We start from the raw sequence: 15,101 nt of genomic DNA on the forward strand, positions 1-15,101 counted from the left end.
TTTAATTATGGTTAAATAAAATAATTAATTTCCATAATTAAATTTAATCATTAGCACTTAATCCATTCGTAGGAGCTGTTGGTACGTACACGATTTTTTATTCCCTATTATTTTATTTAATGAACAGCAAAAATATTTAAATTTATAAAGATTCTTTGTAATTAAATTTAATATTTCTACAGAAAAATATAAAATCTTTATGAATTTAAGTTTATTATAAATGCCATCACAAACACATACACTTTAATTGTAATAAAAAATCCTATTTGTTTTATAATTACGCTTGATTTTTATACCTACTGAATTGAGCAATAAATTGAGTAATTAGTTATTAATTAATTAATTAATTAATTTTTTTTCAAATTCAGGTCAGAGAACGCAGTGTCAGAAGTGTACCGATGGGTCATTCGCATCGCGCGTCAAGGTCATCTTTAAGTGCTGGTACACCAGATAGTCTCAGTGACAATGAGAGCTCATTCAAATTGTCAACAAGAAAAACTAGTACTCCTTACAGAAGTGTCATTACACCAAGTAAGTACTCAATTAATCAGTAGGATGATTATATTTATGAATATACTTTATATAATTAAATTTAAATTAGGTGGCAGCCGTCCATCTAGCCGTCCAGCATCACGACCGGCATCAAGGCCAGCAAGTAGACCCAGTAGTAGACCAGCGTCAAGACAAGGTAGTAAACTACCAAGTCGATATGGTTCAACTCAATCATTAGATAGTACAGGTAATTATATTTTACTTTATTAAATATTTATTTAAGTATTTGACGTTTTATTTATATTTAATTTTGTTTAGATGAATCAGGTACTCCAAGTCGTATTCCACGAAGAACACTAGGTACAACTGGAACAACACCGACGTCAAGTCGACACAACAGTATTTCGGGAAGAAAATTAATTCCTCCAGTAAACGGGTCATCAACATCTCGACCTCGGACTCCCACTGGACTCGTAAGTCCTGCAAGCGGAGTCCCATCTAGGTAAGTTTTTATTACTTATATTTTTTATAAATAAAATCCTGCATTTAAATTTCACAGATAAAAAAAAAACTAATATGCATTGCTCCAGATTTATTGACAGCGCAATAGATTTAACTGCATTATCAACTGCATTTAAAATTTTAAAAATAAATTAACACATCATTTATATTTATATTAATTAGCATAATAAAATATTTTAAATATTTAAAATTTAAAAAATAGTCGCGAGCCTTTAATTAAATAATTAATTTTTTACTGCTACTTTTTAATATTTTAATTTATTATTAAATTCGCTAGATTTTATTTAAAAAAAAAAAATTGAAAAACATAACAAACTGATCTAGAGTCATAACTAAAAATTTTTTTAGGCTTGGTTCGATTTATAGAACATCGAGTATCCCAACTCTTTCTGGTGCCGTAACACCAAATAGGTAAAGCGTAATTAATATAACTGGGAATTATAATTTATTTAATACGGTGTCGGGATAATAATAAAATAGGCTGCTTTAACTAATGGTTTATTTCTGATATATATATATATATATATATATATATATATATATATATAAAAAGATAAAAATAAAACCACTTTCAATTAACATTTCCACTGTCTTGCTCTCTATAACTCTGGTGATGGTTTAGTCGCTCGCGGATTCCTGTGTACGTGGGACCAGATATTAAATCTCCTCAATCTACAACGAGTAATTTTTCAACTCATTCCACGCAAAGCAACCATTCTACAATTTCAACTGACTCCACTGGGTATGCCTGATCTGTCGCTAGTTTGTCATGTCCGTTTTCTTTCCTTGCATCATAAACTGAACTGATATTATTATTATTATTATTTTTCCCAAAACCAAAAAAAAAGTACCGTTTTAATGAGTGACAGCACAATTCCTTTACCCACTTTCAAATTATCAAATTATTTTTATTTAAAACAACCTCCGACTTTTATTATTATTTGTTTTTTTTTTTTTTTTTTTTTTGTATTTACCCTTACTGTTTATTTATCTAAATATCTATTTTATTTTGCTTTGAAATAATACTAACTCTCATAAATATATATCAGGGGCAGCTCTGTCTGTACCAGTTCAGCAACTAACTATTCATCAGCTATTAAATATGCTAGGTAACTAGCATCTGTCATTCATTGTTTAAATATTTACAAAATAATCATTTTTCAATTTTATGTCACGTAATCTAGCGATCCGTGGTCTTATTTTTAGTCACAATTTAAAAAATTTAGTTAAAGTAAAATTGACACTGAAATAATAATTTCTTAAAGTAGAAATTTAAATTTAAAAATGATTATTTTGTTTGCTTTATAAATAAATGCTTATAAAAATAGCTTGTAGAAAAATGTGATTGTCAAGAGTCTAAATGTCAACTGTAGTTTATCTTGGTGTAAATAATAATTAATTTATAAAAATTACTAATTATTATAATTAAATTATCTTAGGACACGAACACCTTCCAGTGGTTCATCGACGCCCTTGCCACCGGCGTCAAAATTATCGCGCAAACCTTCAGGAGCTTCAGATACTTCAGTCTCAGCTCTTCCAGTTTCATCACGCAAAGGAACCAAACCCACGGCCATTGATCAGAGAGCTCCATTTAGATTGTAATTAAAATTTAAAACTAAAAAAAAACTTTAAATCGTTTACGCGAGACGTATGTTTATATTATCATCAAAAAATTATCACAAATATCGTGTTTATAAATTAAAAAAAAAAAAAAAAAAAATAGATTATCTTTGATCGAGCTTTTCATACTGTTTTTAATCAAACGCAATGCCAGTAATTATTAAGAGCATCGCTAATAAATTGTTTACATTGTCTAAAAAAAAAAAAAAAAACTAAAAAAAAATATTTAAAACGTAATTTTAAAAAAAAAAATATCGAAAAATAGAATTAACATATTTAAGTGTAGTGAAAATAATTTAAAAAATTATTAAAATTTCTATTTATCAAGCAAGTTTATTAAAATATATAAACTAACTTACATATTAATTAATATTGAGCCTCGTTTGACGAAATTATAAAAAGTTTAACGTTACTAAGTGACAACAGATTTATAAATAAATAAACTATTGTATAATATGATTTATTGGTCACAGAGATGAACTAAAGTCAGTTAATTAAAATATAAATAATAATAAATTTTTAAAATAAACTAACAAGTGTTCCTAATAGTACCGAATTTTCGTTACCGAACGAAATTAGTTCGTACAAACAAGCTAAAAAAGAAAAACAATCTCATTACACATTTGAATGCCATTTACATAAATAATATTTATAATTATCATTTATTAAATATTTAATTGTGTAATTAATTTACTTTTACTTAAAATAATTATTTGTTTAATCTTTATACTAAAACTTTGTTCCTAATTTTTTTTTTATATATTAAAAATTAAATTTAAATGTAATTGTAACTTTGAAAAGAGATTTTCTACGCGCGGGTACTGATCCGGTTCGGGGAAAAAAAAACATCAAATGGCAGACCCGCGCGTAGACTTCTGTAATTTTTGTTGTAAGAAAATTAATATTTACCATTACCTATTAATTTTTTATTGGAACAATTATGATCTGATAAAAAAAAAAAAGTTGAACTAATACGCGAGGTTGCGCTTAAGTTTAATGTTTTATTATTTTTTTTTTTAAATAAAATGTAATTATACCAATTGTCCTAAAAATTAAGAGCTAGAATATATAAGTGTTTAGATATTAACAAAATTGTTATTATTAAGTACTTTTTATTTTTGATTCTTTGCTGTCACGGACTAGAACATTTGCAATTTAAATTTATTATTTTTTTTTTTATTTTTTCTAGTGTTTTTCTAAAAAAATGCAAATGCTCAATCGTGAAATATTTATTTGAAAGTTACTATTATAATTATTATTATTATTGAAAAGAGAATTGAATAAAAAATAATGAAGAGAGAACGTATTATGTAAATATTGGTTTGTTCTCTTGTTTGAATAAATAAAAAATCCGCTGATTAATAAATAAATTGTATGAGAAATAGGGGTTAAATATTTTATTATTAGCGGAAGTGTAGGAAAATGAAAGAAAATCAAAGTTAGTTTTACATTTATGTGGCACAAATGTAAACTGATATTTTTTGTTGATTTAATTATTTTTTTTTAATTAGATATTTTGTAAGTTTTTAAAAAACTGCGAAGAACATAATAAAATTAAGTGCGACAAAATAAAAAAAAAAGTAAATAAAACAAATAAGTCTGAGGTAATGCCTCGTAATCGTTAATTAATGAAGAAAAAAATATTTAAAAGACATTTATAATTCTTTTATATTAATTATTAAAAAAATGCAACTAATATAATAAATATATATAAATAAAAAAATTCCTCATTTTTACTTATTAATTTTTCTAATACGATTAATGTATTAACATTGTTATAAAAAGATTTATGTTTTGCCTTATTGTAAAATTATGTATCGTTTCTAATACGCTGTGAAAATATACATATAGATATATATATTTAAATCAATTGTATAGAAATATTTATTCTTAATTTATTTACGGCAGTAAAATTGAACTAAAAATGAACTTACCTTAGACTAAATTCTTCATTTCCGCAACGTATTGGACAGCAGCTTAAGTTCTAAATATAAAACTAATTTCTTATAAACTAAAGTCTTAATTATCTATTAATGGGAATATTTAAAAAAAAAAAAATTGGTATTCGTTTGATTGTTCTTTATTAAAAAATACAAACATCATTGAATTTATTGAGAAGTGATAAAAGCCTTGAAAATAAATATATACAAATTTATAAATAAATAAAAATAATAATCAAGCAGCTAAACATTTGATCTCTGAAGTATTACGATGTGTCATTTCAGAAACCCTAGGGGGTACAACAATTGGGTTCCTGAAATGTTTTTTGAACCAACATATCAATGCATCAAGATTATTGAACACTTGGTTGCGATATTTGAATCCCTGTGAGATAACAGTAACATACTCATGGTAACATCTTAATCGAGGCACGTACGAGAGTAAAAATTTACCAGGATAATTTTTCGAAGCCGAAAAAATGTATGGAATACTAGCAGGATTTTTTCTCTTCTGTTCCTTTAATATTTGCTCAGCCTTTTCTTTGAATCCAAGAACCTCAGGGTGATAGTACTTAAATTTAAGTATTTCTACGACATTACTAGCCATTACGTTGATATATCTCGCAAGTATTTCATCCAGGTCTTCAAATTTTTCAGTGCCGATCCACAAACTTCGTCCCAATGAAAAAGAATTTGATTTATCTGTTTCAATTACATCAATGTACTGATAAATGTCATCAGTTACTTTCCAAGTGACTGTTAAATGATCGATTCCTTTGCTGCTGGGTCTGATAATAGCTTCCCCTTGATCCATAGTCTTTATCATCTTCTCAGCTTCAGCGAAACTTATATTGTGAAATGACGGATGGACAACAAGACGTGTAGTATAAATCGGCTGTTTACTTTTCCTGCTTTCTTTTTCTGCTCTTTTATCTTCTTCTTCAGCCTCTGTGTCGTAGTATAAGTCCTTAGCAGGTCGCCAGGTATTATTTACGTCAGCAAGAACGCTGCTTTTACTGGAACATTCGCTGCCGAATTGGTCTACATCAATTTTGATAATACGACAAGCTATCACTTGTTGGATATGCACCCGATCCTGAGGATTCGCGACATAATTATCAGATATATTTATAGAATTAAGGTATCCAGACACTCCATTGTCCAAACGAAGTCTAACGCCGACAGCTTTTCCTGGACAAGATCCCGTGTCAAAATGATTCCATACTTCAGTGAGTTCAACAAAATCATCCTTGGAACAGAATGGACACTTCCAGAGTCCAGTATCGTCATTTTTAACGGGGTGTGCTTGATCCAGTTGTGTAACTTTGGGTTTTTTGAATCTGAACCCAATAACTGTTGCCTGGACTAGTTTGCCGACGTAAAAAGTTTCTTGAGTCTCTTTGGTCAATAGAGTAAACATTTCTTCAGGAGATGGAGATTTATAGGGCACTCGTAGATCTTTGTAGCGGTAAGTTAATTCAGTTTGGACATCATAGAGAGTAGTAATTTTATTTCCAAAGCCTTGTCTCTCTAACTCGACGGCAAAAGCTTCGAGATCTAATTCCTGAAGCTTGTAGGGAGTTTTTATTATTTCTTCGATAGCTGTACCTGGATCTGCATTTTTGACCCCGTATTCCAGAGCATCGACGGCCATTTTACGCGCCCACTCGTACGTTTCTGGATGAATTCTCGTGCTGTCCAACACCTCAATGTAGATATCTGAGTTGTCGTCGAGAGTAGCCGTGTCTATTTTTATAAATCCAGCGCAATTCATAAAAACTTTAGGTCCCATATGGCACACAGTCACCAAATGAGTACGATTTTCCAATTTATTTTTTTTGCTTTTCAGTATTTTCAATAGAACCTGACTTTTTCTGGGGCCTAATCCACAAACGAATTGTAATAAATTTTTATTGTAAACTTTATTGCTGCTCAAGTCGACACCAATTTCATTGACTCTGTTGATAAATTCAGTATACAAGTCCACCAAAAGCTCTTCTTTTGAAAGTAAATCTTGAAGGGGATGGTATTTCAAGCAGAGCAAGTCTTCATCTGGATTACAAAGCTGCGAAAATTCCCCGAGAGGATTTTGTAGACGTCGCGCAAGTGAAATCGATTCTCTCAGTAGTGGAGGGAACTCGCGGAATTCAGCTACTCCTCTATTGCTGGTAGAAAATAACTTTGCTACATTAGAGTCACATATTTCAACTTTTATAGCAGGATACTGTTCTTTGACAGCAAGCTTTGCCAAGCATTCCCTGATGTCATTGGAAATTGTTTGAGCATCTCTGGATTCACCGCCAATTACTACAATATGAGGCTTATTTTTGCTGATAAAATTTCGCAGAGAAAGTAAATCAGCTTCTTTGAGATGTCTTTCGTTTTGGTTAAAACTATTCTTACGTTTTAACAAATGAGGCAATTTTAAAAAGTCAACGCATTCACCATCCGGAGCGACGATTGAAGCAAACGCAGCTTGATTGACATCTGGAACATAAGCGATTCCCATTGACCTGATGCCTTCTCCAGTGTTCCAAGCTTCGTCATCTTGGCCATTAAATTTGCATGTGTAGGGAGCAAATTTTATCCAGTTGAATAATTTGCGACAGCACAAGTACGTGATGGATTCCTTTGCTTCAGCGGTGATATTAGCTCTTAATTCATTCTTCAAATCTGGTATAACATATTTTTTAAAAGCCAATTCTACACTACCAGTACGTAAATCATTCCAGTCTTGGACATTTCTGTTGAATTCATCTTTGATGTATAGCTGCTTGAATTCACTGATAAAGTCTGAGCCGACAATGCCTTTAACGGTTTCGCTGAATGTGATCGTTATCAAACCATCAGCTTCAGCAGTCGATAACTTGAGCCACATATGATCAACAAGTTCACGAACTGGTTTGTCCTTCAAGTACTTCATGGTATAGATCGGATGACTTTCATCTATTCCTCTGATTCCTTTTTTAGTCGGGCGTACTGACAGCTTAGCACGATCCATGTAAATTTCACGAGCGCATTTTCGTACAATTGGTTCACGTGCCAGTTGGATGGCCACCATGTGCTGAACAGCTTTCAGAACTTCTTCTGTGGACTGGAAACTTCCCCCGAGATAGTCTTGCGCCACTACATCAGGATGAACTGGATGTTGATTGACTTCATGACGCTGATAATTGTCTTGTAAATTTTCAGCAAAGTGTTCAGGAGTGAGACCAAACTTTTTAGCAAAACTGCTGAGCCCGGCGCGGACATAAAGTGCGTAAGGTCCACTTCTGACGGCCTGCTTAAGAGTACAGTCATTTTTTTCAGTCTCTTCAGCATCTTCATCCCCAAGCGATGGATCTTCACTATTTTTTTCTTCAGCCTCCAAAAGATATTGTTGACGTTTCCTATTTTTTTCCTGTCGAGCTTCCATCTCCTTCTGTCTCAAGATTTCCTTCATTCGCGGAATGTCGCGACTGTAGTAGAGCATGAAATGATTATAAACGTCATTTCTCTCTTCGTTTGTTTGGACGTTCTTCAATCGCTCGATATCTTCGTCTTTAATAATCCTAATCTCATCTGGAAGTGACGCCTCAGGATTCTTCATTAATTCGTCCAATTGAAAATCTCTCATATTTTCAAACAACCTCAGCAATTTTTGTTTTCTCTGGTACAATTGACACCACTTAGCATCGAACTTGTACACTTTCCACAAATCATCGATATTTAATTCTGGTTTCACTAGTTCCTTGCGGTAAAAAGCTATAAAAGGAACTTCAAAGTTTTGATTGCGCATCAAATTCAACGCATTCTTTATTTTCTTCACAGTTTCTGGTCCTTTAGATCCTAAATTATTCATACCGCCTGAACAATCCGTAACTTGTTGCAAAATTTTTCGTTGTGTGAATGCATGCTTATAAATCCACTCTGCCTCTTCATCAAGCTCGTTGGAACCTTCAGGTACAGGAGTAATCGGCGTTGAGCGTAACTGCATTCTCTCAGGAATGTCCTTGCAACGGATCTCATGATCTAGGTCCGTATAGAATGAGCGTTTTAAATCACTAGGCTCGTATATTTGGAAAATATTTTTGCCTGTAGGTTTTCTTGTACTCCTCTCATCTTCAGCTTCCTCATCTTCGTCTTCTGGAAACATGTCATCGTCGTACTGGTGTTGTACGGTGTCATAATCAAAGTCAACACCAAATATTTCCCTGGCCTGGTCCAGAGCTGAATCGCCTGCAGAAACATATTTCCTCTTGGGTATGGGCTTGTCATCATTGTCAACAATGAAATCATCGTCTGATGGAACACTTTGATCATCGTCGTCAAGATTGGATCCCTGATGCTCCGATTCGCGACTGGGACTTTGATTTTTAGTATCCTAAAATTTTTAATTATAAATTTGAATCCATGAAATAATTAAATAAAGTAAATTAAAATAATTATTATAGAAACTAAAATACTTACATCATCAATGCCATTTTCAAATAATTCATTAGCAATAGATTCTTTCTCAGTCCTTCCATTTTCGTCATCTTCGTCGTCAGATCCACCGGCTGGCATCTGCTTCAAACGTTTGAATCGTCGACGGTCAACAGTAATGCCCAAGTTTTCTTCAATCAAATCATAATCATCGTCCTCCAAACGATCATCAAAGTCATCGTCGTCGTCATGACTTTTCTTTCTTTTACTCCCGTTGACTTCATCGTCGGCTCCGTCACTTTTCTCATTTCCGCTGTTACGGCTTTCATCGTCGTCGTCGTCGTCGTCGTCACAACTTTTTCGTCTTTTACTACCGTTGACTTCTCCATCGTCGTCACTTTCCTCACTACTACTGCTACTGCTACTGCTACTGCTACTGCTACTGCTACTGATTTCATCATCATCTCCGTCACTTTCGCTGCTACTGCTTTCATCGTCGTCGCTTTCTATCACGTTATTCTTAAATCTCCTGTTTTCAACTTCTTCATACTCTTCAGTGTTCTTTAACTATAAATTAATAAAATAATATTTATTAAAAATAGTTTTCATTTTAAAAAATCACATTTCAAAAAGTCGCACCAAAAAAAAATTAATCTATTCACTTAAATTAAAAATTTATTTGACAATATTTAATTCAAAATAATTATTTGATCCACATTAAATTTAAAATTCGACTTAAATTATTTTTAAAAAATAAATAAAGAAAAAAAACTTACGAAATTCATTTTTGCAGCAATAATTTTTTGATGTAGATATTTTCAAAAAAAAAACACAAGTAACTTCTGTAACTACTATCAACTTAGATGTTAGAATAGTAACTTCTGTAACAATTATCAATAAGATAAAGTGTGATCGTGATCCTCAAAAGAGTACAGGACAACTAAACTGCATCAAGGTGCGAGTTGCACTTCAAATACCCAGCAAGTCCTTTTCGTTTAAAGATCCAAATTAAGGTAGAAGGGACACTTCTTACAAGTTCATTGGTCAGATGAATTTTACAAAATTTATGTGAATCTCATTAGTTACTTTAGAATAATGGTAACTCTAAGGAGACTGTGTATATTACAAAGAACAAACATTACGGCAGACTGGGTAATTACGCAGGTAATGAACTCATGACCCCTTGTACTGTATGAACCCTTACTTATTTATCTTGTAAGTGTTTTTAATCCTATAATGACTAAGAGTTTGTCTATCCTTAATTAACTAACCATTGGAGTTTATTATGTCGGTACTTAAATATTTTGTCCCTCAGGTGTGAAAAGGAAATAAATCACTAATTTACATCTCAGACAAGACGAATGGAAATTTTTTTATAGCAGAAGAAATTATTGGGATTATACGAGTATTTAAAATAAATAAATTACAAAATATGAGTGTTATTTAATTTTTAAGTTATCTTAATATATCAGGATATTTAGAGAAAAAAAAATAATTATTCTCCGTAAAATAATATTTTATATTTTTTCGTTTAATAGTAATGTTAAAAAGTAAATTTAAAATATATGTTTTCTATTAAAAGAAAATAAACCATTTTCTAGTGGATTTTTATGATTACTTGGATCGGTCTCAGGACATCTTTGACGTCATGTAGCCTAAGTGCTGTACAAATTGAAGACAATGTGTTTTCACTTGAAGACAAATATACATATATATATTTATTCTAGAAAACAGGAAAAAAGGATTTTAGGTCACACTGTAGAATAATTTTAGAAAATGTCAGTCTTAAGATTGGGCGGTCTTAAAAAAATTTTCGAATTTAACATTTATGATCACACGGAGAAAAACGGAGTTAAGAAATCTACGAATTTGAGACAAGAAGTTAAATCGCCGAAAAAATAATTATGCAGGACTGTAATTATTACTGCGATTATTGGTTTTATTGAAATTTTTGTGGTTTCGAGGCCGCTGCTGGGAATCCTACTCAATTTGAATTCCGACATCATTTTTCTCTAAATAATAAAGGAAAAGTTTAAATATCGACTTCTTATAGATCTTGTAAATAAATTTTAAAACGATTCTCAGGCTCTCTATCCCTCAGACAATTGCGCAAGAAGTATGCAATAGCCAGTAGAATAACTCAAGCGTCAATATGACAAGATTTAAGCCTTCTGTTTGGTAGTAATTTATATATATCGCGTTACTAAAACCAAAAGGGCGTATCTCAAAATATAGGCCCTTTTGGTTCTGCAGAACTTTACTTTTTTTTTTTTTTTTTTTTTTTTTTTTAATAAGTAATTTAGTAATTTGTTATATTTATTTTTTATATCATTTTATTTATTTCCATTCTTTTAATTGCCTCGAAACTTTTCATTCCCTGCTAGATCATTTGAATTTATATTTAAAATCCGAAATATTTTTTGAATTTATTGTAAATAGAATTTATAAAAAGTCTTATCAATTTTATAAAATCTTTTTGATAGACGAATGCGCATAACTTTTATATCTATATTTGTAATATATATATATATATATAAATATGAATATTAATTAATGCTCACATAGTGGCGTTGATTGGAGATACTTCAAATCACCATAAGCTACTGTATCTTTCCCAACTCCTTTTGGTAAGTTAGCATGCTTTGGTAGAATTATTTATTTAAATTTAATTATGGTTAAATAAAATAATTAATTTCCATAATTAAATTTAATCATTAGCACTTAATCCATTCGTAGGAGCTGTTGGTACGTACACGATTTTTTATTCCCTATTATTTTATTTAATGAACAGCAAAAATATTTAAATTTATAAAGATTCTTTGTAATTAAATTTAATATTTCTACAGAAAAATATAAAATCTTTATGAATTTAAGTTTATTATAAATGCCATCACAAACACATACACTTTAATTGTAATAAAAAATCCTATTTGTTTTATAATTACGCTTGATTTTTATACCTACTGAATTGAGCAATAAATTGAGTAATTAGTTATTAATTAATTAATTAATTAATTTTTTTTCAAATTCAGGTCAGAGAACGCAGTGTCAGAAGTGTACCGATGGGTCATTCGCATCGCGCGTCAAGGTCATCTTTAAGTGCTGGTACACCAGATAGTCTCAGTGACAATGAGAGCTCATTCAAATTGTCAACAAGAAAAACTAGTACTCCTTACAGAAGTGTCATTACACCAAGTAAGTACTCAATTAATCAGTAGGATGATTATATTTATGAATATACTTTATATAATTAAATTTAAATTAGGTGGCAGCCGTCCATCTAGCCGTCCAGCATCACGACCGGCATCAAGGCCAGCAAGTAGACCCAGTAGTAGACCAGCGTCAAGACAAGGTAGTAAACTACCAAGTCGATATGGTTCAACTCAATCATTAGATAGTACAGGTAATTATATTTTACTTTATTAAATATTTATTTAAGTATTTGACGTTTTATTTATATTTAATTTTGTTTAGATGAATCAGGTACTCCAAGTCGTATTCCACGAAGAACACTAGGTACAACTGGAACAACACCGACGTCAAGTCGACACAACAGTATTTCTGGAAGAAAATTAATTCCTCCAGTAAACGGGTCATCAACATCTCGACCTCGGACTCCCACTGGACTCGTAAGTCCTGCAAGCGGAGTCCCATCTAGGTAAGTTTTTATTACTTATATTTTTTATAAATAAAATCCTGCATTTAAATTTCACAGATAAAAAAAAAACTAATATGCATTGCTCCAGATTTATTGACAGCGCAATAGATTTAACTGCATTATCAACTGCATTTAAAATTTTAAAAATAAATTAACACATCATTTATATTTATATTAATTAGCATAATAAAATATTTTAAATATTTAAAATTTAAAAAATAGTCGCGAGCCTTTAATTAAATAATTAATTTTTTACTGCTACTTTTTAATATTTTAATTTATTATTAAATTCGCTAGATTTTATTTAAAAAAAAAAAATTGAAAAACATAACAAACTGATCTAGAGTCATAACTAAAAATTTTTTTAGGCTTGGTTCGATTTATAGAACATCGAGTATCCCAACTCTTTCTGGTGCCGTAACACCAAATAGGTAAAGCGTAATTAATATAACTGGGAATTATAATTTATTTAATACGGTGTCGGGATAATAATAAAATAGGCTGCTTTAACTAATGGTTTATTTCTGATATATATATATATATATATATATATATATATATATATATATATATATATATATATAAAAAGATAAAAATAAAACCACTTTCAATTAACATTTCCACTGTCTTGCTCTCTATAACTCTGGTGATGGTTTAGTCGCTCGCGGATTCCTGTGTACGTGGGACCAGATATTAAATCTCCTCAATCTACAACGAGTAATTTTTCAACTCATTCCACGCAAAGCAACCATTCTACAATTTCAACTGACTCCACTGGGTATGCCTGATCTGTCGCTAGTTTGTCATGTCCGTTTTCTTTCCTTGCATCATAAACTGAACTGATATTATTATTATTATTATTTTTCCCAAAACCAAAAAAAAAGTACCGTTTTAATGAGTGACAGCACAATTCCTTTACCCACTTTCAAATTATCAAATTATTTTTATTTAAAACAACCTCCGACTTTTATTATTATTTGTTTTTTTTTTTTTTTTTTTTTTTTTTGTATTTACCCTTACTGTTTATTTATCTAAATATCTATTTTATTTTGCTTTGAAATAATACTAACTCTCATAAATATATATCAGGGGCAGCTCTGTCTGTACCAGTTCAGCAACTAACTATTCATCAGCTATTAAATATGCTAGGTAACTAGCATCTGTCATTCATTGTTTAAATATTTACAAAATAATCATTTTTCAATTTTATGTCACGTAATCTAGCGATCCGTGGTCTTATTTTTAGTCACAATTTAAAAAATTTAGTTAAAGTAAAATTGACACTGAAATAATAATTTCTTAAAGTAGAAATTTAAATTTAAAAATGATTATTTTGTTTGCTTTATAAATAAATGCTTATAAAAATAGCTTGTAGAAAAATGTGATTGTCAAGAGTCTAAATGTCAACTGTAGTTTATCTTGGTGTAAATAATAATTAATTTATAAAAATTACTAATTATTATAATTAAATTATCTTAGGACACGAACACCTTCCAGTGGTTCATCGACGCCCTTGCCACCGGCGTCAAAATTATCGCGCAAACCTTCAGGAGCTTCAGATACTTCAGTCTCAGCTCTTCCAGTTTCATCACGCAAAGGAACCAAACCCACGGCCATTGATCAGAGAGCTCCATTTAGATTGTAATTAAAATTTAAAACTAAAAAAAAACTTTAAATCGTTTACGCGAGACGTATGTTTATATTATCATCAAAAAATTATCACAAATATCGTGTTTATAAATTAAAAAAAAAAAAAAAAAAAATAGATTATCTTTGATCGAGCTTTTCATACTGTTTTTAATCAAACGCAATGCCAGTAATTATTAAGAGCATCGCTAATAAATTGTTTACATTGTCTAAAAAAAAAAAAAAAAACTAAAAAAAAATATTTAAAACGTAATTTTAAAAAAAAAAATATCGAAAAATAGAATTAACATATTTAAGTGTAGTGAAAATAATTTAAAAAATTATTAAAATTTCTATTTATCAAGCAAGTTTATTAAAATATATAAACTAACTTACATATTAATTAATATTGAGCCTCGTTTGACGAAATTATAAAAAGTTTAACGTTACTAAGTGACAACAGATTTATAAATAAATAAACTATTGTATAATATGATTTATTGGTCACAGAGATGAACTAAAGTCAGTTAATTAAAATATAAATAATAATAAATTTTTAAAATAAACTAACAAGTGTTCCTAATAGTACCGAATTTTCGTTACCGAACGAAATTAGTTCGTACAAACAAGCTAAAAAAGAAAAACAATCTCATTACACATTTGAATGCCATTTACATAAATAATATTTATAATTATCATTTATTAAATATTTAATTGTGTAATTAATTTACTTTTACTTAAAATAATTATTTGTTTAATCTTTATACTAAAACTTTGTTCCTAATTTTTTTTTCATATATTAAAAATTAAATTTAAATGTAATTGTAACTTTGAAA

At 30.0% G+C, this 15,101-nt stretch overlaps 2 protein-coding genes and 1 long non-coding RNA gene across 3 annotated transcripts; 2 read left to right on the top strand and 1 right to left on the bottom strand.

The window, feature by feature from the left end:
* Positions 1-908: 908 nt before the first annotated feature.
* On the top strand, positions 909-2,695 carry LOC128668751 (uncharacterized). The gene is made up of 3 exons (XR_008404399.1): positions 909-994; positions 1,363-1,425; positions 2,454-2,695. It is a non-coding gene; the product is annotated as an uncharacterized LOC128668751 (long non-coding RNA).
* A 2,117-nt stretch (positions 2,696-4,812) lies between these two features.
* LOC128668782 (transcription elongation factor SPT6-like) lies at positions 4,813-10,987 on the bottom strand. The gene is made up of 3 exons (XM_053742468.1): positions 10,907-10,987; positions 9,027-9,548; positions 4,813-8,940 (listed from the first exon to the last, which is right to left on the bottom strand). Exons 1-3 carry the CDS (start codon positions 10,985-10,987, stop codon positions 4,813-4,815), a joined length of 4,731 nt encoding a protein of 1,576 aa, XP_053598443.1.
* Positions 10,988-12,001: 1,014 nt separating this feature from the next.
* On the top strand, positions 12,002-14,360 carry LOC128668749 (uncharacterized protein DKFZp434B061-like). Its single transcript, XM_053742339.1, has 5 exons — positions 12,002-12,176; positions 12,247-12,384; positions 12,456-12,639; positions 13,008-13,070; positions 14,119-14,360. Exons 1-5 carry the CDS (start codon positions 12,044-12,046, stop codon positions 14,282-14,284), a joined length of 684 nt encoding a protein of 227 aa, XP_053598314.1. The 5' UTR covers positions 12,002-12,043; the 3' UTR covers positions 14,285-14,360.
* The last annotated feature ends 741 nt before the right edge of the window (positions 14,361-15,101 follow it).

This window comes from Microplitis demolitor, chromosome 10 (assembly GCF_026212275.2).
Source record: "Microplitis demolitor isolate Queensland-Clemson2020A chromosome 10, iyMicDemo2.1a, whole genome shotgun sequence".
Taxonomy (NCBI): Eukaryota; Metazoa; Arthropoda; class Insecta; order Hymenoptera; family Braconidae; genus Microplitis; species Microplitis demolitor.